This window comes from Beta vulgaris, chromosome 1 (genome assembly GCF_026745355.1).
Source record: "Beta vulgaris subsp. vulgaris cultivar EL10 chromosome 1, EL10.2, whole genome shotgun sequence".
In the NCBI taxonomy this organism is placed as follows: domain Eukaryota; kingdom Viridiplantae; phylum Streptophyta; class Magnoliopsida; order Caryophyllales; family Amaranthaceae; genus Beta; species Beta vulgaris.
The window spans coordinates 6510513-6533905 of record NC_079202.1 but is presented as its reverse complement, the minus strand read 5'-3'; the positions used below and the strand labels follow the sequence as shown (position 1 = coordinate 6533905).

General features: G+C 40.2%; 3 protein-coding genes across 3 annotated transcripts; 1 reads left to right on the top strand and 2 right to left on the bottom strand.

Moving 5' to 3' along the window:
• The first annotated feature begins 576 nt into the window (after positions 1-576).
• Positions 577-1661, top strand: LOC125498689 (cytochrome c oxidase subunit 3). The gene has a single exon (XM_048646946.2). It carries the CDS (start codon positions 577-579, stop codon positions 1372-1374), a length of 798 nt encoding a protein of 265 aa, XP_048502903.1. The 3' UTR covers positions 1375-1661.
• A 1759-nt stretch (positions 1662-3420) lies between these two features.
• Positions 3421-6248, bottom strand: LOC109136226 (DNA polymerase-like). The gene is made up of 3 exons (XM_019252111.2): positions 5819-6248; positions 5370-5713; positions 3421-5226 (listed from the first exon to the last, which is right to left on the bottom strand). The coding sequence occupies exons 1-3, from the start codon at positions 6246-6248 to the stop codon at positions 3421-3423; spliced, it is 2580 nt and encodes an 859-aa protein (XP_019107656.2).
• A 10495-nt stretch (positions 6249-16743) lies between these two features.
• Positions 16744-20578, bottom strand: LOC104905117 (flavanone 3-dioxygenase). The gene is made up of 3 exons (XM_010693564.4): positions 19956-20578; positions 17566-17994; positions 16744-17475 (listed from the first exon to the last, which is right to left on the bottom strand). Exons 1-3 carry the CDS (start codon positions 20334-20336, stop codon positions 17188-17190), a joined length of 1098 nt encoding a protein of 365 aa, XP_010691866.1. The 5' UTR covers positions 20337-20578; the 3' UTR covers positions 16744-17187.
• Between the last annotated feature and the right edge of the window lie 2815 nt (positions 20579-23393).

The following is a 23393-nucleotide window of genomic DNA, read 5'->3' as shown; positions in this document are numbered from 1 at the left end:
CAACTATCGTTGACCTCGTCTATCAACAGGCGGAGATCGAAAAAAAGATCGAGGCTTCCCTTATTCTCGACGGAATTTCTCCAACTCTGTTTTTCTCTGAATTGAACCGCTTAAGGGGATTTCTTTTTTACCCCCATGGTGCTCCCATTTCAGCAGCCACTTTAGCTCGTTATATACGAGAAATTGCCCAAAATGGCACCCGTCAAAGCATTCCTTACCGACGGGTCTACCGTGCAATTCGCAACTATGAATTGTTCTGGTCTTATTATTTACGTAATAATCAATAAAAGGCGTATATCTTGTTCAGGTCGATTAGAAGGCGCTTCCAATACTTGCTTGCCGAAAATCAAAGAAAGAAGGTCCATTTTCCCACGTAGTTCGTCGGTCAAACCAACGATTTTCTTCTCAAAGTAATAGAGAGATCTTTTTCTAGTTAGACTTCTATCAATGCAATGAAAGAACCATCCCTTCCTATTTCTTTGTCTTGTCAGATAGAAAGAAAATGAGACCCCTCTTTACCACTTTAGGGGGTGGGGGTGAAGGGGGGGTTTACATACAACTGAGGCAAAGTGCTTTATGATTGAATCTCAAAGGCATTCTTTTCATTTGGTAGATCCAAGTCCATGGCCTATTTCGGGTTCACTCGGAGCTTTGGCAACGACCGTAGGAGGTGTGATGTACATGCACTCATTTCAAGGGGGTGCAACACTTCTAAGTTTGGGCCTTATTTTTATCCTATATACCATGTTTGTATGGTGGCGTGATGTTCTACGCGAATCCACGTTAGAAGGACATCATACCAAAGTCGTACAATTAGGACTTCGATATGGTTTTATTTTGTTCATCGTATCGGAGGTTATGTTCTTTTTTGCTTTTTTTTGGGCTTTTTCTCATTCTTCTTTGGCACCTGCGGTAGAGATCGGAGGTATTTGGCCCCCAAAAGGGATTTGGGTTTTAGATCCTCGGGAAATCCCTTTTCTTAATACCCTTATTCTTCTTTCATCCGGAGCTGCCGTAACTTGGGCTCATCATGCTATACTCGCGGGGAAGCAAAAACGAGCAGTTTACGCTTTAGTAGCTACCGTTTTACTGGCTCTAGTCTTCACTGGCTTTCAAGGAATGGAATATTATGAAGCACCCTTCACTATTTCGGATAGTATTTATGGTTCTACCTTTTTCTTAGCAACAGGCTTTCATGGTTTTCATGTGATTATAGGTACTCTTTTCTTGATTATATGTGGTATTCGCCAATATTTTGGTCATCTGACCAAGGAACATCACGTTGGCTTTGAAGCAGCTGCATGGTACTGGCATTTTGTAGACGTGGTTTGGTTATTCTTATTTGTCTCTATCTATTGGTGGGGAGGTATATGAAGGAACGAATCAGTGGATTGAAGAATGAAAGCTCGAAGACAAAGAGAATCGAATCGGGCTTTTCCAAAGAATTACTGCAGCTTTCCCACTCCCTTTGATTATCATATACAAAAAAGTCTCTTCCACTTTCCTACCCAATCTCTCTGTATTCTGGCACATAAATGAAGGAATCGAAGAGATTATGGCAGATCATGTTCACCAAGAAATGACCCGAAATTGGATCTTGGTCTATTTGAGATTGTTTTTTTTAATCGTAATCAAAGATGTTTTCTTGTCTCTCGTTTCTTTTCTGAACAAATAGAAGAACCTAATGGATCGAACTCATACAAAAAACCGTCTGTTATAGCTATTCAAGATAGGAATTAGCCTATGTCCACTTTAAAGCATATAACGGCCGGTAGGTATATAAAAAAGGGCTCGTCGAACTACTATACTAAGCGCTTACCTATAAAAGAAAAAAGGTATATAGTATATCGAATTTTCCGGATTCTATCTACGGAATGAGATAGGGCAGAGGGGGGGCATAAGCGCGAGAAACGAACTCCGTTAGGACACCTCCTTCTTTTCTGAATACTGGAGTGACTCTAGCTGCTGCCATAAGCTTTGAGTTTAGTGCTTGCTTTCTCAGACTCTACTATCATGGATAGGCTTACTTTGAGAGGCGCTTACTGGAATAGCTGCTAAGAAGATAAGCTGCAAGAGCGAACTTCCCGCTGCCCTGCAGACTACTCCATAACTAATCTAACCACAGGGGGAGGAGGGGAATAAAGTGCAAGAAAAAGGAGAGAACACTCGTTTGCCTTAGTCAACCTAAATGCCAGTAAGAGTCAGCGCCCTTACTCTTCCCAAAAGAAGGTTTTATGTGAGTGCTTGCAGGTTAGCTAAGTTTAGCATTATTGAGCGGGAAAGGCTATATCCAATGTCAGGGAAGAACCAGACGAAGGGAAGAGAGCACTAAGAGTAAAAGGGTGGGGGAGATATAGTAAGAAAGTGCTTTCAAAGCAGGAGCAGGGCGGAGAGAGCTCGGTGAGGAAATAAAGAAAGAAGGGCAGGGCAGCTAATTGAATAAGCGTTAGAGCCGATGGAAGGCACGGGAATCACACTTTAGCTGAAAAGCGCTTACTTGCTTCAAGACTTATGTAGTGTGCGCTAGCTGAAAAGGGAGGGGATGCGCCTCGCGTATAGGCTCGCTGCTTTGAAAACCTGTGCCAGCCGAAAAAAAAAAAGAGTCTTGTTTTTTTCTAGTCAGCATTGGTAGTACAGGTCCATCCGCTCTCTATCATTAATAGGCTAGCCCATAATAATGAAGAGTGCAGTGGCTTTCCGGAGACCCGCTCTGAAAGTAAGCAAGCCGACTTTCGCCGCCTCAAGTTCGGTTCGATAAGTACTTAGACTAGAGTACAGCTCTCTCTCTTCTTTAAAGAAAAGAAGAAAGTCAAGTTAGTCAAGATAGTTAGTAAGGTTACAGGGGCATTCCACTGAAGAAGTACGGCATCGGTTCTTGCGAATTAATCTGCTGTTGGAAGAAAGCTAACACTATAATATAAGGGCTCGATCCCAGACTTAATAGCATTCAACGAAATAGAGGTTAGCGAAGAGGGAAGGGAAGAGAGAAAGCAAAGGCTTCGGCTAGCGAAGTGAGTGAGCGCGGGTAGGCAACGAAATTCACTGATCTTTCTGAAAACGAGGTCCTATTTCCTTACTCTCTTGAGTAAGCAAGTCAACTACCTTACTTATATACGTAGTTTTGATCACGGCGCCAGGCCATAAACAAGAAATAGCCGGCTAAAGGCCCATAACCGATAGCGAAGTCCGAGCTTAAGTAAGCGAGGGCAGAAAATTGAAAACGAAAGTGAACGTGGCGAAAGGCAATAAGGATTTTGCTCCAGGGAAAAGCTTTTTCTCGCCCCAGAGTCCCGAGCAGCCTTAAGGTTCTCTCCTGCCTCTCCCGAGGGGAGATTTTTAAAACCTTTCTTCTCTCTCCTTACTCTAACGAGTAAGCAAATAGGAATTACCTTACTGTCGAGTGGCTTTCGCTCCTCTCCCTTAGGTATCTGGTTTCTTCTCGTCTGTCTTAGTGCTCTCTTCTAATGTATGGTTAGTTCCCTCCCTTTTTTCTTCGCGATCTAATATCGTTCTGTCTTCAGTAAGACAGGTCTCTATCTCTAAATTCTTTAGAATATCCCCATCTTCTTTGTTCTCTACCTCACTTCCCTTCTGAAAGAATTTTTCTTCTAGAATAGAATTATAGACCTGCAGTTCACTTATTTTATTCCTTAGTGACGCAATTCTTCGTTTTCCCATGTGATCTAGGCCAGACAAGTCATTTATATGTAATGGCATCGTATCCGCCCAGGCTCCACTTTCGGTTTCAAATAATCGTACCCTCTTGGGGTCCAGGGACAACCGGAGAATGTAACTATTCTTAGTCGAGGTGACTTCGAGTGTGGACAACTTAACCTTGAAGTTCGATTTCACTTCTACCAGTGTCTTAAGAGAAGGGTCAGCGTACTGCTTCTCAAACCATTCTGGATGGATCATGGTTTTAGCCGGTCCCTTGAATTTAATCACATTATGCTCGTCCACTGTTTTCAAGTAATATGTTTTCGGTGCTACAAACATTCCTTTTTCTACCCTTTCCTCCAACTTAAACTTACCTAGTATAGTGCCTGAGATTAACTCAGGAGGAAGAGGACTGCCTAGAACAACGGAGTCTGTGTCCGTGTAGTAGCAGTCTTCTCTTGAAATGAAAGGATACATATAGATCCTAGCACTGGCGGTGATAGCAGCAGCTAAATAAACTGCTGAGTTCTGCGGTGGATCCCACCGATCCTCGCCCTCCTCCATATTGTTATGGTACCATAACACCCAATTGTTTTCTTTAAGCTTATGACCGTCTATAAATGAATCCTTCTTCATAAATATGTTATATTTATTGTCATCGCAGATCAAGGTTATCGTGCTTTTAGGGTGAATTCCAAACCTTCCGTACAGCGAATTCAAAAGGTTCTTATACAGAAAGGCAAGGGCGTCATTTCCTTCCTTCTTAGCCTTTAATCTGCTATTATAAAGAGTGCTAACATAGTCCTTGAACGGGCTTTCCTTCTTCTGGAAGAGGTAGCCTGAGAGCGGGATCACAGTGTAGCCTATGTCTCTTGCATACTTTAACTCCTCACTATAGTAGACACCAAAAAAAGACCCCGTTGGAAAGATAAGACCCCTTTTTTTATCCCGAAAGGGAAGGAAGGGTCTCTTTATAGTCTCGGGGCATTCCACATATGCCTCAATAAAGCCAAAGAGGCTATCTAAGTCCTTATCACCCAGATTTCCATGCCACTCAGGCTCACCTCCAGGCATCGGAAAATCATGCATTACATAAGGATAGAGGGAGTTAACGTCGTAGTACTTCATACGAAAGATGGTTAGAGCCACTGAAGAAAGAGTTACCTTGCATTCTATGTCGATCTTGTAGTTCTTCCAATATAACTCTTGGGCTTTTTGCACTACCTCACCAAGGAGATAAATGTCATTTTTCATATATTCGATATACTCTTTTTTCTTAATAAGAAGATTTTCAAGGCTTACCTCGTCATAGGCGATAGAGCCTTTCCCGCCAATTCCCTTGCATAGATTCTTAGCTAGGACATCCAGCTTGCCAGGGAGTAGATGCAAGGAGTCTCTCCTGCGGAATAAGAGTCTATTACCTGTATAGACGGCTATCTCGTAGATTTTGTGGTTCCTCACCAGAGGTTTTAGCCTAAAATTGGAATGATGTAACGCTAGGTGCTTCACCAAGAAAATTCCATCGAATCGTGAGAAGTTATGGAAGTATACAGTTTGAATCGAAGGATTCTGCTTAATAATTTCAATTAACCTATAGACAAAGTCCGTAAGTAACTTATCCTTTCTTCAAAGCTTTTGAAGACTTTAGAAGTGTAATCCTCGCTGTAGTAGGTATCAATTCGACCTTTATCGATCACCACACCGGGACGAACCAGCAAGACATCTGCAGCATAAGGAAAATGAACTTTGGTCACATCCTCCTCACCGGTCTCGGGATCGGGAGTGGACTTGACATCTATTAGTATAGTCTCGGTATCGGCAACCAGGAAGGGTTTCAGCCTAGTTGAACCAGATTTCAGTGCTGTGATATGGGTTGGATAATTACGCTTCCGATATCGGAGAACTTTTGCCTTTCTTGGCTTGATATCCGTTAATATCGAACCTTTAAGAAGGCTTTCGATAAGGATCTTTTCCCTAACCTCGGCAGAGAGGTACTGCGCCTCCTTTAATTTAGTCTCCAAAAAGACTCGGATTGTGACTCCAATAACAAAATATCCTTCGTATTTTTCGATCAAATCGATTATTCGTTCATTTAAAAGAGCATATATCTCACTCTTTGGAATTCACTTTCCATCTTCATAAGTCAAGGCGATAGCACGACCAGCCGCAAAGGTGGTAGGTGTCCCGCCGGAGGTAAACATTGTAAATAAAACATTGAACTTAGCGTAATTCGAACCCGATAAGTAAGGGTAAGCACCCCGGAGTAAGAGATCCATGATAGCCAGACTGAGTTGATCAAAATCGCTAAAAGCGAAGTATGGCTCTTTGAAGGTATGAGAGGCTATGATTAGCCCTGGATGGGGGTGTTGGCATTTAGATCGGTCAACCCGGGAAATCATATGATTCAATAAGACGGAAGCTTCTTTTTGTCTGCTTTCCGCCGTTGTTGAATAAGCTCTGTTGATAAAAGAAAATCTCTCATTAATGGTGTAAACAAGACTTTCCAGTGAGCTTTCTCTCAAAGCTCTCCCACCTTTCTTGATGGGCATTCCAACTAAGATTCTCGCCGCATACAGAATGACAATAGCCATAGTAGTGCTGTTTAAAACGCGAGACGTTAGCATTCCAGACTTTCAGTCTTCGTTTGTCATTTATAATGTCCTCCGGTACCTCCAGACTAAAGAACTTGTCTAGCCTTTGGCTAGAGATTACACTCTGACAGACATCCTTTTCTTTTCTGTCAAAGAATTATCCTCACCCGCAATCCCTTTCTCAATAGGGATTGAAATCAGATTCATCCAAATCATATTGTTGACAAGCTTAAGGGGAGCACCCAGATCGTGAAAGACTTTCCGGTAAATACCGGGTAAATCTTGACTTTTTGTAATAGTACAAATCAAGTTGTCGTGCACCGTGTAAATAGGATATCCGTCCTTTCTCATGTCTTCTATTACACTCATGGCAATAAAAGCATCCTTTTGATGGATGAAGTTGACGAACGTAGAGATTTCAGTCTTCTTTCGATCTCTCTTATCTTGGGAAGAGACTGACAGAGTTACCTTACGTTTCCTCTTTTTTAGTTTGTCATAAACCCATAGAGAATAGGGCTCCATGACCATATAATCTTGGGAAGTGTTAAAGAATTTTGTAGAATACAAAACAGGCCTACCACAGGAGGCAGCAAACCAACCTAAAAGGCGGATAATGCCGATCAGGTGATCCATATGAGCAAATTTCTCCTTCCAGAACTTAAAGCAGAGAGAGGCTATATGGAAGCATTCCTTCTTAGTGGTAATCGAACGGAGATGACCTCTCAGATCATCCGCTGTACTCATTTGGCTTTTCCCATAGATAATGGGCATAAATATGCTTTTAACTAAAGAACGAGTAATGTCTTTGAAGACCTCTTCAGGAACACTTCCTTCCCTAGCAATGAAGGACTTTAACTAAATTTCAATGTGGTTATACACATCTTGGATGCGATCATCCCCGTCCATCGGGATGAGATTGGTTCTCTTAGCCAAGGTATCATCCAACAAGAAATAACTCAGAATTTGATATGCAGACGCAGAGGCGTCTTGGGTAATAGGAGAACTAAGAATTTGGTCAAGAGTAAAAGGAGACTTTTTTTGAACCTTATCCACCTCTACAATAGCCCTTAGATTGGCCAAGAACTGAAAGGGGTGTTTAGCACCCTTTGCAAAATCAATAAGAGTACCCTCAGAGCTCAATAAAGGATCGGTACCTTTCAGGTCATGCAATAGCTGGGATATCCTGCATAGAGCTGCCTCATCAGAAGTGAAAGACCTGTAATGGTAGGCTGCAGCCGTTTTAAAAGCACGAACATAATGATCAAAGAATTCAGGATTATAATCCTCATAGATGCTTATATCTTCTATAAGAATGAGGCTTCGAGCAAGATCACGCTCGTGAAAATGCAAGATACCACTGCGGTAGATTCGACCGCGGAAGTCAAGAAATGCCGGTAGATAAAATGTATAACCATCGTAGGCGGAGGCCATTTCGATAAGCGTTTGCTCGTAACGAGCACGCTGTATGTTAGTGACAAAAGTCTGGATCAATGAGCTATAGTCGGTAAGATGACGGAGCTTTTGCTCCGCGGCGATATATAAATTCCGAACTAACTCAGAGACATCATTGATGTTTCTTTTTGTAAGAAAGGAGGGCATGAGATAGCCCGTATGAACAAAAGATTCCTCATATTTGAGGATTAATTGAAGAAATTCACTGTTGATCTTAAAGCCCTGGCTCTGGAGCTTGTTCATTACCTCGCACAGGTCTGCGGCCTTTTTAAGGCTTAAACTATCCTCGAACTTACCAAAGTAAATAAAGAAATTCTTAATGTTACCAGAACTTAAAAGACGATAACGGTCATGTATTAGACCACTTATTGAATTTAGGTAACCCCCTTTTAAATCAGAAATGTTTAACCATTCTTTACCTTCAGGGTGTTGGACTACCCAATCCAGAGGAGGGCATACCATGGGGAGGTTGAGCTTTAAGGGAAGCAAGGAGGTATCGAATTTACACTCGGCATAGAGAGTGCTTGAACGATAATAAGAACCTTTCTTTTTTTTTAATGTTTACCCCAAAATTGTCAAATTCTCTATGTTTTAACTCTATCAGATCTCTTTCAACCAAGAATTCCACCAATGCTGTCCCGAAAGGATAACATATTTCGCGTTTTGAACGCTGAGGAACCTCAGAGAAAGAATTTGAGGACTTTTTACCGACACCGGATAAGCCTTTATTATACAATATGTGCGCGTTGGTACGCACAAGATGCTCAATCTTTTCGATCAAAGTGGCACAACTAACAGATGATTCCACGTTGAATAAACAACTTAAAATATGAATTAATATTGCTTCGATATCATGGCAGCCATAAGAATTAATCAATTCCTTATCAGCTTCATTAAGCAAATCCTTATAACCATCGGCAGGGGGGGTTCTTTGACCCTTATCATAGGGAAGGACCTTAATCCTATCAAGGTTATCATCAACCTTATCTAGCTTATACTTACCCTTCAGGTAATCCCGGGCATTAGGCAAATCACTCTTAATGAACCTTTCCAAAAGGCTAGGGTTACCAGCAAAAAGACATTCCTCATTGTACTTCATAGTGAGGTCTTCTACTTTAGCCTGGAGGGCACGTAATTGATCCTCATCGTGATGCATATTCTTATGCTCTGCCAGCATCCGATAGACCAGATCTTTGAATTCCTGTTTTACCTTGCTACCAGGGTCAAAAAAACCCCGCTTGAGACTAGATGATACATACTTTCCATGACTCTGAGGAAACTTTTCATTGTTCGATTCATTGGAACCATTAAGTGATTCATTGCCACCAATGAATGCTTTTCTCTTTTTCAGATACGAGAAAAGTAGCAACCATAGACCTAGCTCACAGAAGAAGGGGACTAGTTTCGACAGGAAAGAGGGAACATGGTGTTGTGCTTCTTACCTATTGTATTGGATCTATATACCGCTGATTCAAGCCAGTCCACTCATTTCATTTAGAAAGACTTGGAATTGTTTGATCTCTTTCATTTCTTCTTCTTCAATCATTGATAAGAACTAAAAAAGAACTCAAGTTTCATTCAAATGTTTTTTACTTAAGTTTATATAATATAAGTAAAAAGCAGATCTAAATTAGTATTTCTTCTTTTTTGATTTTGATTAGGACGCATACATTGATAATCCAGTGTGCAATTCATTTTTATGTTAGTCATATAGGTTACACAGAATCGGAGCTAGAAGAAAGGGTAGGTTTAATCTGAAAAGTACTCTTTCATGTTAAGTTAATTGCGTTTCGTAAAAAAAAAATGTATATTCGGATCAGGAACAATCGAAAAAAGCCAGACTAGAACGGTACCCCTTTTAATCCTGAATATGGTGATACCTCCCATTGTACCAACCTACATATGTCTTTCTTCCATCACAATTGGTACTATTTTCATTTCCATTTTTTTGATGAAAAATGCGAAAGAAAAGAAGGATCCTCCCGCTGGGAATTAGATCCTACTCTTTTTCTCCCCTCTTCACAGAAGATGGAGAGATGAATTGATCGCTTGCAGCGCCTAGGTCGGGACTGACGGGGCTCGAACCCGCAGCTTACGCTATCAAATTTGCATTTCCGGCATCAAATAATGAAGCTGAATATGAGGCCGCAATTGGAGGGATGAGAATGTGTTTGGCGGCTGGTGCAAAACACGTACTCTTGAAAACAGATTCTCACCTGGTTAGTGGTTAGCTAAAAGGGGATTTTGGAGTTAGGGGAGCAAACATGATGAAGTATGTAGAGAAAGCTAAAGAGCTAATAGCTCAGTTTCAACATTTCGAAGTGCAAGCAATTTCGCGAGCAGAGAACGCGAAAGCAGACGCCCTCTCCAAGCTTGCCAGCTCCAATTCATTTAGCGTGGAAAGAACCGTCACAGTGGACATGCAGAAAGAAAAAAAGCATTTCGGAGCAGGTAGTGACCGTTAACAATATTAATCAGCAGGGAGAATGGTTTAGCGAGCTGGTGGCATATAAGCTAATAGGAGCACTCCCAAATAATCCCTCATCAGCAAAGAAACTGAGACGACAGGCAAATTGGTATATCATATACCAAGATGAATTGTATAAAAAATCTTTAGCCTACCTCTGCTAAAATGTGCAACTACATGGGAGTCAAAGAAAATCCTAGAAGAAATACATGAGGGTATATGCGGAAATCATATTGGCGGAAAAAGCTTTAGCATTAAAAGCACTGAGGGTCGGGTTTTATTGGCCAATAACCATGTTAGCTGATGCCTAGAGTTATGTCAAGAAGTGTGATAAATGCCAGAGATATGCTCCCGTCATTAACAGACCAGCTAATGATTTGCAGCCTATATTTTGTCCAATCTCGTTCGCGCAGTGGGGGATGGACATCCTGGGGCCGTTTACAAAAGCAACTGGTGGGAGGAGGTTCTTAATAGTGGTCATTGATTATTTCACAAAATGGAGTGAAGCCGAGCCGACAGCACAGATCAAGGCCAGCCAGGTTAAGAAGTTCATTTGGCAGAATATAATGACAAGGTTTAGGATCCCTATGGCCATTGTTTTCGACCATGGTGTTCAGGTCAAGTTCGCGTATTCAGCTGTGTCCCACCCTCAAAGCAATGGTCAAGCAGAGGCCGCGAACAAACAAATCCTGAATGCCCTCAAAAAGAAGCTGGATGAATTCAAAGGAAAATGGGCAAACATGGTACCTGTCGTTCTTGGACAAACAGAACAACAGAAAAAGAGGCAACGGGGGAAAACCCTTTCAAGCTGGCTTTTGGGGCAGAAGTAGTGCTGCCTGTCGAGGTGGGTCTGCCCTCGTACCGGGTGAAATATCAAAATCTGGACGCAAATGAACAAGCACTCAAGGAGAATCTGGATTTCCTGCCCGAAATAAGGCTCATGGCGGAACTAAAACCAGCCGCTTACAAAGATAGAATCAGTAAGGCCTACAACAAAAGAGTTTAGGAAAGGCCACTGGATGTCAACGATCTGGTTCCCAGGAGAACAGCCGCCTCCGGGAAAGCACACGCTGAGGGGAAGCTAACTGCAAACTGGGAAGGCCCATACATCATTGCTCGAAAGATAGGCCCCGGTTCCTTTATACTTAAGGGGATGGACGGGAAGGAGCTGAAAAATTGCTAGAATACTGATGTTCTCAAAAATTATTACGTGTAGATGAAAGGATTGTAATTGACCGAAAGCCTCTGATTGAGTTGCATAAATAATACAACCTTCACTAGTGTTTTGATAAATTTTATTATTTATTTTGCATTATCTCTTTACAGTATTTGTCACCAGCCATATAACAGGCTAAGTGCATTAACGGTCATATGAGAGACCTAGCACAAAAAATTAAAGCCATATAACAGGCTAAGTGCGCTGACGATCATATGACAGACCTAGCACAAAAAATTAAAGCCATATAACAGGCCAAGTGTACTGACGGTCATATGACATACCTAGCACAAAAAATTATAGCCATATAACAGGCTAAGTGCGCTAACGGTCACATGACAGACCTCGCACATAGCTAAAAGCCATATGACAGGCTAAATGCTTTAGCGGTCATATGACAGACCTAGCACAAGAATGAAAGCCATATAACAGGCTGAGTTTGTCACATTAGCGGACGCGACGTACGCGAATAAAAGTAAATGGCAAAATAAAAGGAGATTGATGGCTAACCATACAAGCATGCAAACATCAACAAAGTAAGACAAATAAAGATAACAAAAAGCACTTGCCATAAATTAAAAGCTATTGGCTTGGCGGCCAACTACAAAAAAAAAAAAATATGGCAGCCAATGTAAAAAAGGCTTTTAGATGGAGTCAAGTACTTGGAAACATAAATGGAATAATTGTTCAATAAACGCCAACGACAGGCGAATTATAGCGTCAAAAAGTTAACACTATTATAAACTAGGATGCAAAAGTTAAATACTATTTGAAGAGCAGAAAGAGCTGAGAGATGGCCGCCTAAAACTTCAAGCAGGAGGAGGCCCTGAGTCGCGAGGATCCACGTCAGCAATGGCGTCCTCGTCCGCGAAATTCGAATCCCCCTCAAAAGGCGAGAGATGATGACCGGCAGCATGAGCGTCTTCAATAATGTTCTAGTTAAAGCCTCAAACGGTTTTGCAAACGCATCTCATGGCAGCTGCCCAGCCACCATCGTACCTCTTGTGGAGCTCTGCCACGTAATCATCAGAGGTCTTGAAGTCAGCAACCGCCTTGGCGGCACCACTGGCCTCAGCAGCAGAGGCATCCAGAACAGCTATGCCCTTTTCATTGGCGGCCTCCACCGCTTTGGTCAGGGCCTTGACGTTCTCTTCTGTCTCCTCCAACAAGGCCGCCCGCTCCCTCAGGGTTACCACTTCATCCTCCAGGGGCGCCAACTTATCCTCAGCATCCTTCAGTAGACCCTGGCAAGTCTCCAGAGATGCCTTATAAGTATTCGCCAATCTCTGGTACTCCAGATACTATTTTATCAGCTCAATAGCAGCGTTGTTAGCCTATGGAAGCAAACAAAAGACGTTAGTAAAAATAAAAAATAAAAAATAAAAAACGAGAAGCAACTAAGGCCATACCACTAGCTGGTCGTGAGCCAACCTCGCCAACAGGAGTCTTCAGAGAGCCGGAAGGACGGTCCAAAGGCAATTGCATACCCTTTAGAATACGATAGGCAAGAATGCCACCATTTTCAGGGATGTCAGAGTACAGTGACTCATCCTCCCTGACGTCCCAATTTGGCTGGTAGATCTTGCCAGGGGTGACGGTCTAAGGAGCGAAAGCGGCAACCACTGCATCACTCAGCGGCACCTCCTTCTTCTCAATCCATTCCCGGAATCTATAGAAGATGCCAGGAGAAAGGTTTGAGAGGAAGCTAGGGGTAGCAATCAGCTCCCTTAACTTCTCCTTAATAAAAGAAGTGGACCAGGATACCAAGGAACCACCGCCAGCCGTACCAAGACCGGTAGTAGTGGCATCCTCGCCCTGAACCTCCTCGGTGGCGCTCGGATCCAAGTCCTTTATCTGCACCACCTCATTAGTAGAGGAAGTGCCAGGATCTTCCACTACATGCCTCTTGTTGGCGGCAGAATCATCATGAGTTTGCTCCCGAGAGTGCCCTCTGTTCAGAGTACCACCCCTACTGACGGTCCTAGTAGTAGAAGACCTTAGAGGGACGGCAGGAGAGGTTGGAGCATTAGAGGTGGCCGCAACCACAGGGACGCGAGAGGTAGTACCTGCTCCGCGACCCCTCCTGAGGTTTTGAGGGCCGTTACGATTCCCTCCCCTACGACCATTGGTGGCACCATGCATTGTCATATAGTCGGATGGGGGACCAGGAGGTAAATGAGTCAAGGTCTGTTGATCATCGTCAATGCCGAGAATATCAAAATCAAGATGATCAAGACCTGGAAACACAAACAAGAAAGGTTACAAACGGACGAATGCGAAAAACAAAAAACTGCCAAGTCTCATTAACGTCCTAAACATAGCCCAGTCCGACAAAAGTACTTACCATTCTCATGAACTGATGATAATAGGAGGGCCGACAAGGGCTTGTCCCCCAGAATATATTTGGTATGAGGAAGCCAATGCAGAGGCTCCTTAGACCCAACTGTCCTCCCATCCTCATAGGTGACAGTATAATCCTCAGAGCTAATATAGTCATAAGCCGCTAACTCATTTCTGTTAGCGGATCCTATGGCAGATGCTCCATGTGGGGGTTAGGTTCTGTGAAATGACGGCGCACAGGATAGTCCTCGGGTACTTGCAGTCAGAAGAAGGCATCCTGCCAGTCTTTTAAACTCGTCATCTTAGGCTGCACCGTCATTTTCTTATCGGCAGTCATTAACGACCACCATCCCGTCAGCCGAGAAGACCCATTCTGCTTCAACCAATTAAGATGACGAAACAGGTTTAGCGTCTGGGGAAAATCCAAGAAGCGTACAACCCAGATGTACGCGATCAAGTTACGGACCGCCAAAGGAGTTTATTGCACCAAACAGACGTTGAGCGCATTCAAAATCTTTACTAAAAAAGAGTCCAGAGGGAAACGTAACCCAAACTCAAAATGATGGGCGTAAACGGCCACATGGCCGAGATAACACTCGGTTATGATTGACCCCTCTGACGGCACAATCAGTTGGTATGGGGAAGGCATATGGTACAGGTCCCGTGCCACTCTCGGATAAGACAAGTCTAAGGCATCCCGACGCCATGATTCGTCTATCTCTACAGAAAGAGGATCGCAAGTAGCTTCCTCAGGAAGCCAAAGCGCATTGGTACCTGGTCCGACATCATCCTCCTCTTCTTGGTTAGACCGAGGATTTTCCTCAACCATTGGGGCCTTTGAAGATGAACCACCGGTCCTACGTTGATAAACGACCTCTGTATTATCCTCTTGGGCCATGGCAGTAGTAGGCGGATCGCTGTCGTCACCTAGATTAATAACAGGGGGGTTAGGAGTTACAGACTCCTGCAAGCGGTCGAAAAAACTAAACGGCATTTTAATCCCCGCATTTGCCAAGCTGTCCAACCAGGCATGCTCCCTAGGGAGGGGGGGAACGTCAAGACCAAGGACGACATCTGCGGGGGGGGGGGGGGGGGTGCCTACGGACACGCCTAGCTAGGATTTGGTGTCTAAGTTCCTTAAGCGTCTGCTTGTCACCACTCTGACTAGCAGCAAAGTACTTCAAGACCCCAAAAGATGTTGGGGGGCTAGTTGTATGGGTATAACCCCAAGTGTATTAGCGGCCATACATAGTAAGTCCGCGAACAAAATACTGGACGCGAGTATGGTCAAATTATGCTCTTCAGGAGTAGAAGGGTCGTTAAGGAACTTGGATCTTAGTTCCCTTTCTCTATTAATTGTAGGGGGTATGTCCGCTAACAACCTAGTTCTCCCTACAGGACTAATATCAGGCTCAGAATTTTGGTCAGCAGAAGGGGAAGAGGGTTCACTCTCGGTCATAAAAACCTCATCAAAAGCATTATGGCTATCAGATTGGTCCGACATAACGAATACGAGAAAGAGAATCAAGAAAATGCGGAAGTTATAAAATTACCTGGAAACGCAAATTTCGCCGGAAAAAGAAAAGGAACAAGGAGCCAAGTCGCCGAAAAAGACAAATGAAGCCCCAACACAGCAAGAACAACACTAAAAGCTGAAATCTTTAACTAGAAAACCACCGAAAAACCACGAAAACCAAAGCGGAGAAGACACCCAGAAAATGCAAGTTGAGAAAATGCGAAATTCTTAGTATCACAAGAACCGAAAAGAAGAAACTAGAGGAATGGTGAGCTTTTGAGTGAAAGAAGTTCAAGCAATGGAGTTTGAGTCAGAGAACAAGAGGAAGAAGAAAGAAATTTCTTTTGAGCAAGAGGATAAAAAATTCAGAAAATAAACCGCCTGTTACATTTATATCAAGATAAGTGGCCAAGATTAAATAAAACTCTCCAACTCCCTCTCAGATGTGTGCCAAGGGTCGTGACTGTAGTAAAACCTAATAAAGCGCTGGGCGGGATTCTCGGAAAAGGCAATCATTAACTTTTCGAAATTCTTTAACTCCCTGCAATGACACGTGGCACCTGTCAAACCTACTCCATCGAAAAATAAAAAGTTAAAATACCACAAAAATGCCCGCGTCCATCCGACAACATCCTTAGCGGTCAAGACCCCAAAAGATGTTGGGGGCTAGTTGTATGGGTATAACCCCAAGTGTATTAGCGGCCATACAGAGTAAGTCCGCGAACAAAATACTGGACGCGAGTATGGTAAAGTTATCTACGGCTCCACAAAGTCAGTTCACCCCTGAGGACTGACAATGTTGGCGGACGCCTAACAAGACAAAAGAAAGGGAATCTTTCCACCTGTCAAGTGCGTCACAGCCCTACACGTGTCGAAGGATTATACGCCCTATTAGAGGAATAGTACTTCTATAAATACCCCAATGATACTATTCTGCAGGTACATTCTCTCACACTAAAAATAGCTTCTCTCTCTCTCTCTAGTTTCTCTCTCTAAATCCCAGTGGGACCAATTACTGACTTGAGCGTCGGAGGGGGTTTCCTCAGAACCACCCCGGGGGCAGCTTACGTTTGCGTATTGTACAGCTTTCCAGCAAGGACGTGACCTCTCACATCTTAGCAGCCTTGTAAAGGACGCTAACCGTTTCCACACCGAAACAGATAGACTTCCTCATCAATAGCTACTTGATTCAACAAATACAAGGTGGTTCTGCTGTATTGCTCTATCTGGTTCATTATAGTTTCTTCAAAGACGAATTTGATTTAACCTTTGTTGAATTGTATCTTGTTTTTATTTATTATCTATTGTAGATGTCGTTTGACCTTCAATTAATGAAATTTCTCTTGAAAAAAAATGTTAATTAAAGACGTGATATTTGGCTCTGTAATCTTGTGTCTCCTTTTCATTCATTGTTGCCAATATATAATGTTTACCACAAATCATAATACTACTCAAACTCTAGATTATGAAGGAATCTTAATTACCCAAAGTTAACATCAAAAGATAAGTAAACAATATTTCCTCCATTTTGAATTAAATGAAATGTTTCCCTCAAAATATCTTTCACATAAAAAAGAAAATAAAAAAATTGTCTTATGTATTTCTAAATTGAGGACGTACATACACTAATATTTTTCTGGATGAGTTTGTTGAATTTGAATTGTCTTTCTAACAAAATTACCAACAATTGCCATAGGCGGCTTGGAAAGATTTGAGTGACACAATGGATAACAAAGACTATAAAACCTTCAAATATTCAATGATAATATAAAAATTTTGAGAACACAATGAATAATACTATTTCTTGCTGCCGATGAAAGATTGGCAACAATAGCTGTCAATTGCTAAATATTACTTCGTGCTCAAATTTTATTCAATAGATGGCCACAAGACATACTTAAATGGAGCAGATGTATTATTATTTTATAAGGCTTGCTTATGTAATAAATTAATTAATCTGGCTGAGCTTGTGATCAAGCTCTTTTTCGGACCAATTTTCTTCTTTTGCGAGTTTCTTGAGTCTAACAATTTCCAGGTACTTTGCCTTGTGCACGTTGTTCATCTCAGCGTATGTGATGGGCTCTTCCAACAACGAATTTTCACCATCTTTTAAGTTAAGTGGATACACCTTCGCATCTTGCGCTGGATTCATAAATACAGCTATTGACATTCGCGTCTCTTCTGAGTTTACGATCGCTCGATGATCGGCACTCTTGAACCTTCCATTGCTCATATACTGCTCAATTCAATGCACAACGTCAACTAATTAATTTCACATTTATTATAGAAAATACAGAGAGAGTTCAAGTTTGCGTTTATAACTTACATATATATGATCTCCGAGATTAAGGACAAGTGCATTTTTGATAGGGCGAACAGTGATCCAAGTTTTGCCACCATCTTTCGTAGCTTGTAATCCACCAACATGGTCTTGGAGGAGCAATGTAATGGAGCTTGGGTCGGTGTGTCGTTTGAGACCGATCGCAAGATCAGGCTGCGGGCATTTAGGGTAATGATTTACTACCAAATGTTGGTTAATGTCGCCTAAAGACTTTCCAATAGCATCTTTCTCCAACCCCAAACCCTCAGATAAGAGCTCAAACATCTTGCAAGACAAGTTCCTGAGCTTCTCAGCGTAGACTTCTGTCACGGCCCTCCATTCCTCAGGTTTGTTGGGCCATCTCGAGTAGTCTCTCGCTTGTTCTGGGTAGGTGAAGAAGAGCACCAGTTCGCGCCAATTTGCCACTGCCTCGTCCTGGTACACCCAAATTGTTTTAAATACTATTTTGGCAGCTAAGCCACATGAATAGTTAACATCTAATTGCTAGTGGCTTCTAAAAACACTCATGGGGTATCTTAAAAGCTACTTTTATTGAACATGCCCTTTGATTGATATGGTTAAAATATTAGATACTATAATTCAACTCAAATTTCGAGATCAAATTATATACTTCCTCCGTTTTTTTTAGATGTTACACTTTTATTTTGGGTAATAACTTCTCTCTATCTCTCTCCTATCACATGTTCACATGGGACCCTTTTGCTTTTCATTCTCTCTATCTCTCTCCTCTCCAAAAATTACCTAGGAGTCCGTGATTTGAAAAGTGTAACATCTAATAAAAAACGGAGGAAGTATATACATTGTATGTATCAATTTAGGAGTATATTTTTTGAACAGGCTAACAATAATCCTACATCGTTAATGGTGGCACCAAACGAGTGTGGCATAACCAAGTTATATATGATTATTATTAGGAAAAATTGTCAAGAATAAGTCAACCTTTGCGTTGACCGCTTTTGACAAGTCAACCTTCATTTATTCCAGTAGCAAGTAAAGCTTGTGCATGAATTAGCTTTTAACGAGTTTTTTTACTTATGACCTGAACAACCCCTACAATTTTGTTCAGTTTTAAGTTTCTCACGGAACTTTTATAAAATTCAAACAGTGCAAATATGTTCTAGAGAATAATTTAATGAGTTTTAGAATACACACCTATTAAAACTGAACAAAATTGTAGGGGTTGTTCAGGTCATAAGTAAAAAAAACTTATTAAAAGCTAATTCATGTACAAGCTTTACTTGCTACTGGAATAAATGAAAGTTGACTTGTTAAAAGCGATCAACACAAAGGTTGACTTATTCTTGACAATTTTTCCTTATTATTATTTTCAGTCAAGTAGTAAACCGTTTGAATCTTAGAATTTTTTTGATACTCTCAACTTTAAAGTGGGAGGGTTGCAGGGAAGTTACTCCAAAGTCCGAAGAGCCTTTATGGTTTGCAGATCTTGTTAATCTAAAAATGTATGAGAAATGATAGGGAAATAGAACACCAAATAGAAATTTAGTGCTCTATTCATACCAATGAAAAATGAAATACATAGGCATGCATTTATAATGAATGAAAAAAACTAGAACACTAAAAATTAGGGCAACATATCCCATAATCTGGAAAACCTAATATCCGTCTTAAAGTAAAAAACTTTATATTAAAAATGTGTAAAGATGGTATTCTCACTAAATCTAGAACTGAGAGAAGCCATGTTTTTTACATCAACATTGTTTTTTGCCCACACCTGTTTGAGGATTTGATCAAATCATTTGTTCATTTCTTGCACATTTACTAAAGAAGTCTCTTTAAGTTTCTTTTGGAGGAAATTAAAAGGGTTCTTTGCCTTCCTCCTCCACATTACGTTTACAAAAGTCTTTGTGATTTAAAAAAGGTTTTGGAAGAAAATAATTTCTCAAAGTTTGTCTGTTTTGGGGATCTCAATAATATGCATGATAAGCACCAAAGTTTAACATAGACAAACTTTGGCTGGATAAAATTCTGACAACTATATAAAAAGTACTGGAGTAATGAGCACGACCCAATTCAATTTAGAAGTATGCCTCACAAACTTTTATATCATAAAAAATTATACTCCCTCCGTACCTAAATATAGTTCTCATTTCTATTTTAGGAGTCAAAATTTAAAATCTTTGACCAATTATTCTCATTAATGTATACAAGAAAACATATTCATGTGAGGTCTTGTTAGATTCGTCTCAACGTGTAAATTCATAATATCAATTTTTTATATTTTTTTACTAATACAATATAGAAGATATAATTGGTCAAAGATACGTGTTGGAGACTGTTCAGAAACAAATGGGAACTATATTTTGGGACGGAGGGAGTATATGTAACGATTAGCTTTGTTATTATCTAGAAAATACCTGAAGGTGACTTGAGATGAGGAAGCCACCCTTATGCTTCCCAGGTTGCATCTCAAACTTGAGCTTCTCTTCATCTGGGAGAGCAAAAAACTCCTTAGTTTGCTTACACATTTCATTAATGAGCTCAACATCAATGCTATGATCCACTAACTGGAATATCCCCCATTCTTTACATGCCTCTACCACATTCTTCAGTATTGTCTCCCTCCTTCCTCCGGCATAGTCCTCGTCAATTCCAGCCAGCGAGATCACGGGAATGTCGTCGCTAAACTCATTATGACCCACCTTAGCCTTATCCCTCTCGTCTATTAGGTAACCATCATTCAGTTTTTTCTCTCTGGCTAGGGTTGTGGGTGTGACAAATGCTGCTTGAGGGGCCATTATATTTTGTTTTTTTCTCTTTTGTTTTTGCCTTTTTTGTTTCACTATGCAGCACTTGGTTTTTGTCTAAACTCTTGTGATCCTTAAGTTTAGGTGGTATGTTTTTATAGAATGATTGAGTTGGATTAAGCTATATATATAGGATAATAGGATAGGATAATCAAATGAGAAGTACTTAAAATAAGAAGGATGACAAGGATTTTCGTGTATAACTGTTGTACTAAATGCGACTTGATTTTGTATTAGATAATTTGTATTATGAGTAGAGGTTTTATTTAGCTACCTTAAATGATAAGGTGCTAGCATTTTTAGGTGCTAACATATTTTAGGTGCTAAATGATTTATAGTGTTTGGGAAGTACCTAAAATAAAATTTCAGGCGGTTAAAAAGATTTAAATGATAAGTTAAATTTTTTACTTTTCAAAATAAGGTGACTGGAATTTTAGAAAATCCTTCCAAAATTTTGGCAACAACTAATTTTGCCAAAAAAATTTATCAAACTTAATCAACAATTTTGCCAAACAGTTAAACTAATCAATTACCGTATCAGTTCCAACACCTTACCAGTTTCACATTTATCTTACATTAGTTTAAGTTAACTTATCAGTTTCAGTTTATTTTCAACTAGTATTGCTAAACAGAGCCAGTATAAACTCTTAAATCTAAAATTTTTGTCGAACACCGTAAAACTAATAAAAAAATTAATTGGGTTTTTATACGTTATACCCTTGCTTTTTTTCAGTTTAATTTCTATGTTGTACCCAACCTTTTCAAAATTCTATATTGTACCCTTAAACTTACATGTTTTACTGCACAATGCCCCTATCGCTATTTATATGTTGCAATTTCGTTAACTTTTTTTAATCTCGTGGAACTAATTTAACTTATACATAATTTAACCTTGTATGAAATATTTAAAAAGTCCATTTAGAGACGGACAAAAGCCGTCCCTAAATAGGTCAAATCCGTCGCTATATGGGCTTAGAGACGGATTTAGAGACAGATATTATCCCTCTCTAAAACCCTTGTCGCTAATTCGAGTTAGACACGGATTTTAAAAATCCGTCTCTAAAGTTTAGAGACAGATTTTGGAAATCCGTCTCGAAGCTTAGAGACGGATTTCGAAAATCTGTCTCTAAACTTAGAGACGGATTTTTAAAATTCGTCTCTAAGCTTAGAGACGGATTTTGCGAATCCGTCTCTAAACTTAGAGACGGATTTTAAAAATCAGTCTCTAAGTTTCGAGACAGATTTCGAAAATCCGTCTCTAAATTCGCTGAAAATATAAAAAATATATAAACGAAATTAACAACACGATAGTTCCTAATATTATCATGATTATATTTAATCACCTATTATTACCTACCTAGTTCAAGTTGATCTCATTACCATTTAGGAATATCCCTTAAGTAAACCCGGTTCAGCTCTACAAGGGAAAGGATAAGAAGACTCCACAATCGCAAGAATCGTTGTTCGTAGGAATCGAACTTGTAACCTCAAAGAAACTAGAAGAAGCTCCAACCAACTACACCAAATACAACTTGTATACTTCTCTACATAATATTGGTAATATGTAGAAGAAATATTAGAGACGGATTCAAAAATCCGTCCCTAATTTAGAGACGGATTTTCAAATCCGTCCCTAATTAGAGACGGATTTTAAAATCCGTCTCTAAATTAGAGACGGATTTCTAAAATCCGTCTCTAACTTAGAGACGGATTTTAAAAATCCGTGTCTAAATTAAATACGTGCAATAAAATATTCATATGTAAATTTAGAGACGGATTTTTTAAATCCGTCTCTAACTTTAGAGACGGATTTTTAAATCCGTCTCTAACTTTAGGGACGGATTATCAATATCCGTCCTTAAGTTAGAGACAGATTTTCAAAATCCGTCTATAAATTTATTTCGAGACGGATTTTTAAAATCCGTCTCTAATTTAGGGACGGATTTTTAAAATCCGTCCCTAAAGTTAGAGACGGATTTAAAAACCCGTCTCTAATTGAGAGACGAATTTAAAAATCCGTCTCTAATTTAGAGACGGATTATCAATATTCCGTCTCTAAATTAGAAACGGATATATATCCGTCTCCAAAAATCCGTCGCTATATAAGCTTTTTTTTGTAGTGAATTAGTTCCACTAGATTACAAAAGATAAACGAAATTAAAGATCTATAATTAGTACTACGGCATTGTACAATAAAAAAGATAAATTTGAATGTACCATATAAAGTTTTAAAAGGATGGAGTACGACGTAGAATTCGAAGAAATACAAAAATATAACATTGAAAACTCCTAATTAATTTCTAGTTTTATCTATCATAAGCTCTCTTTTTTCAATGCATCTAACATAATAGGTGATATAAATGAATTCAGCAATTCTGATGCTGCATTATTAGATGTGGAGGGGTGGATCGGTATGGGGGTGGTGGCTAGAGATGCTACAGGTGGGGCATTGTTTACGACATCCCGCCGAGTTCGTGCTTGGTGATCACCAGAAAGCGCAGAAGGGAACACTAGTAGAATAAATGCTATTTGTTGCGGTCAAAAAGAGGCCTATTGCGGCGGTTTTGGACGCGCAGCAATTATGGGCGCAACAATAGGTATTAATTATATTGCTGCGGTTTTTAACCGCAGCAATATGTTCCCATATTGCTGCGGTTTTTGGGCAAAAATCGCAGCAATATATGTTTTTATATTAAAAAAAGTAAAACATATTGCTGCGGTTTTTGGGTAACAACCACAGCAATAGACCCTGGTGCAATAAAAATTTTTTTTTTTTTTTTTTGCATTTTGTAATTAAATTTGTAAGAGTCAAACCATAATGAACCCCCAAATGTATAGCAAATGAGTTTGATATTGATAATAACCACAAATTTCCAAAGGCAAATAATACTGTAAAATGTAAATTATACTCAACACCCAAATATAATCCTGATATTGATAAAATAACTGAATATTAAATTACAATCAAATATATAATTACAAATCTAACAAAAAATAATAAAAAACAACAGTTATAATCAAACGATTAATTACAAAAATAATATAATA

Bases quoted from the DNA above. Each gene is read 5' to 3' on its own strand.
- LOC125498689 (XM_048646946.2), top strand. From the start codon at position 577: ATGATTGAATCTCAAAGGCATTCTTTTCATTTGGTAGATCCAAGTCCA.
- LOC109136226 (XM_019252111.2), bottom strand. From the start codon at position 6,248: ATGGCTATTGTCATTCTGTATGCGGCGAGAATCTTAGTTGGAATGCCC. The intron at 5,714-5,818 runs GTCGTGCTATCG...AAAAATACGAAG, and splicing joins ACCTACCACCTTTGCGGCTG to GATATTTTGTTATTGGAGTC. The intron at 5,227-5,369 runs GTTCGTCCCGGT...ATTATTAAGCAG, and splicing joins ATGCTGCAGATGTCTTGCTG to AATCCTTCGATTCAAACTGT.
- LOC104905117 (XM_010693564.4), bottom strand. From the start codon at position 20,336: ATGGCCCCTCAAGCAGCATTTGTCACACCCACAACCCTAGCCAGAGAG. The intron at 17,995-19,955 runs GTATTTTCTAGA...TGGGTGTACCAG, and splicing joins TCATCTCAAGTCACCTTCAG to GACGAGGCAGTGGCAAATTG. The intron at 17,476-17,565 runs GTAAGTTATAAA...TGAATTGAGCAG, and splicing joins ATCTCGGAGATCATATATAT to TATATGAGCAATGGAAGGTT.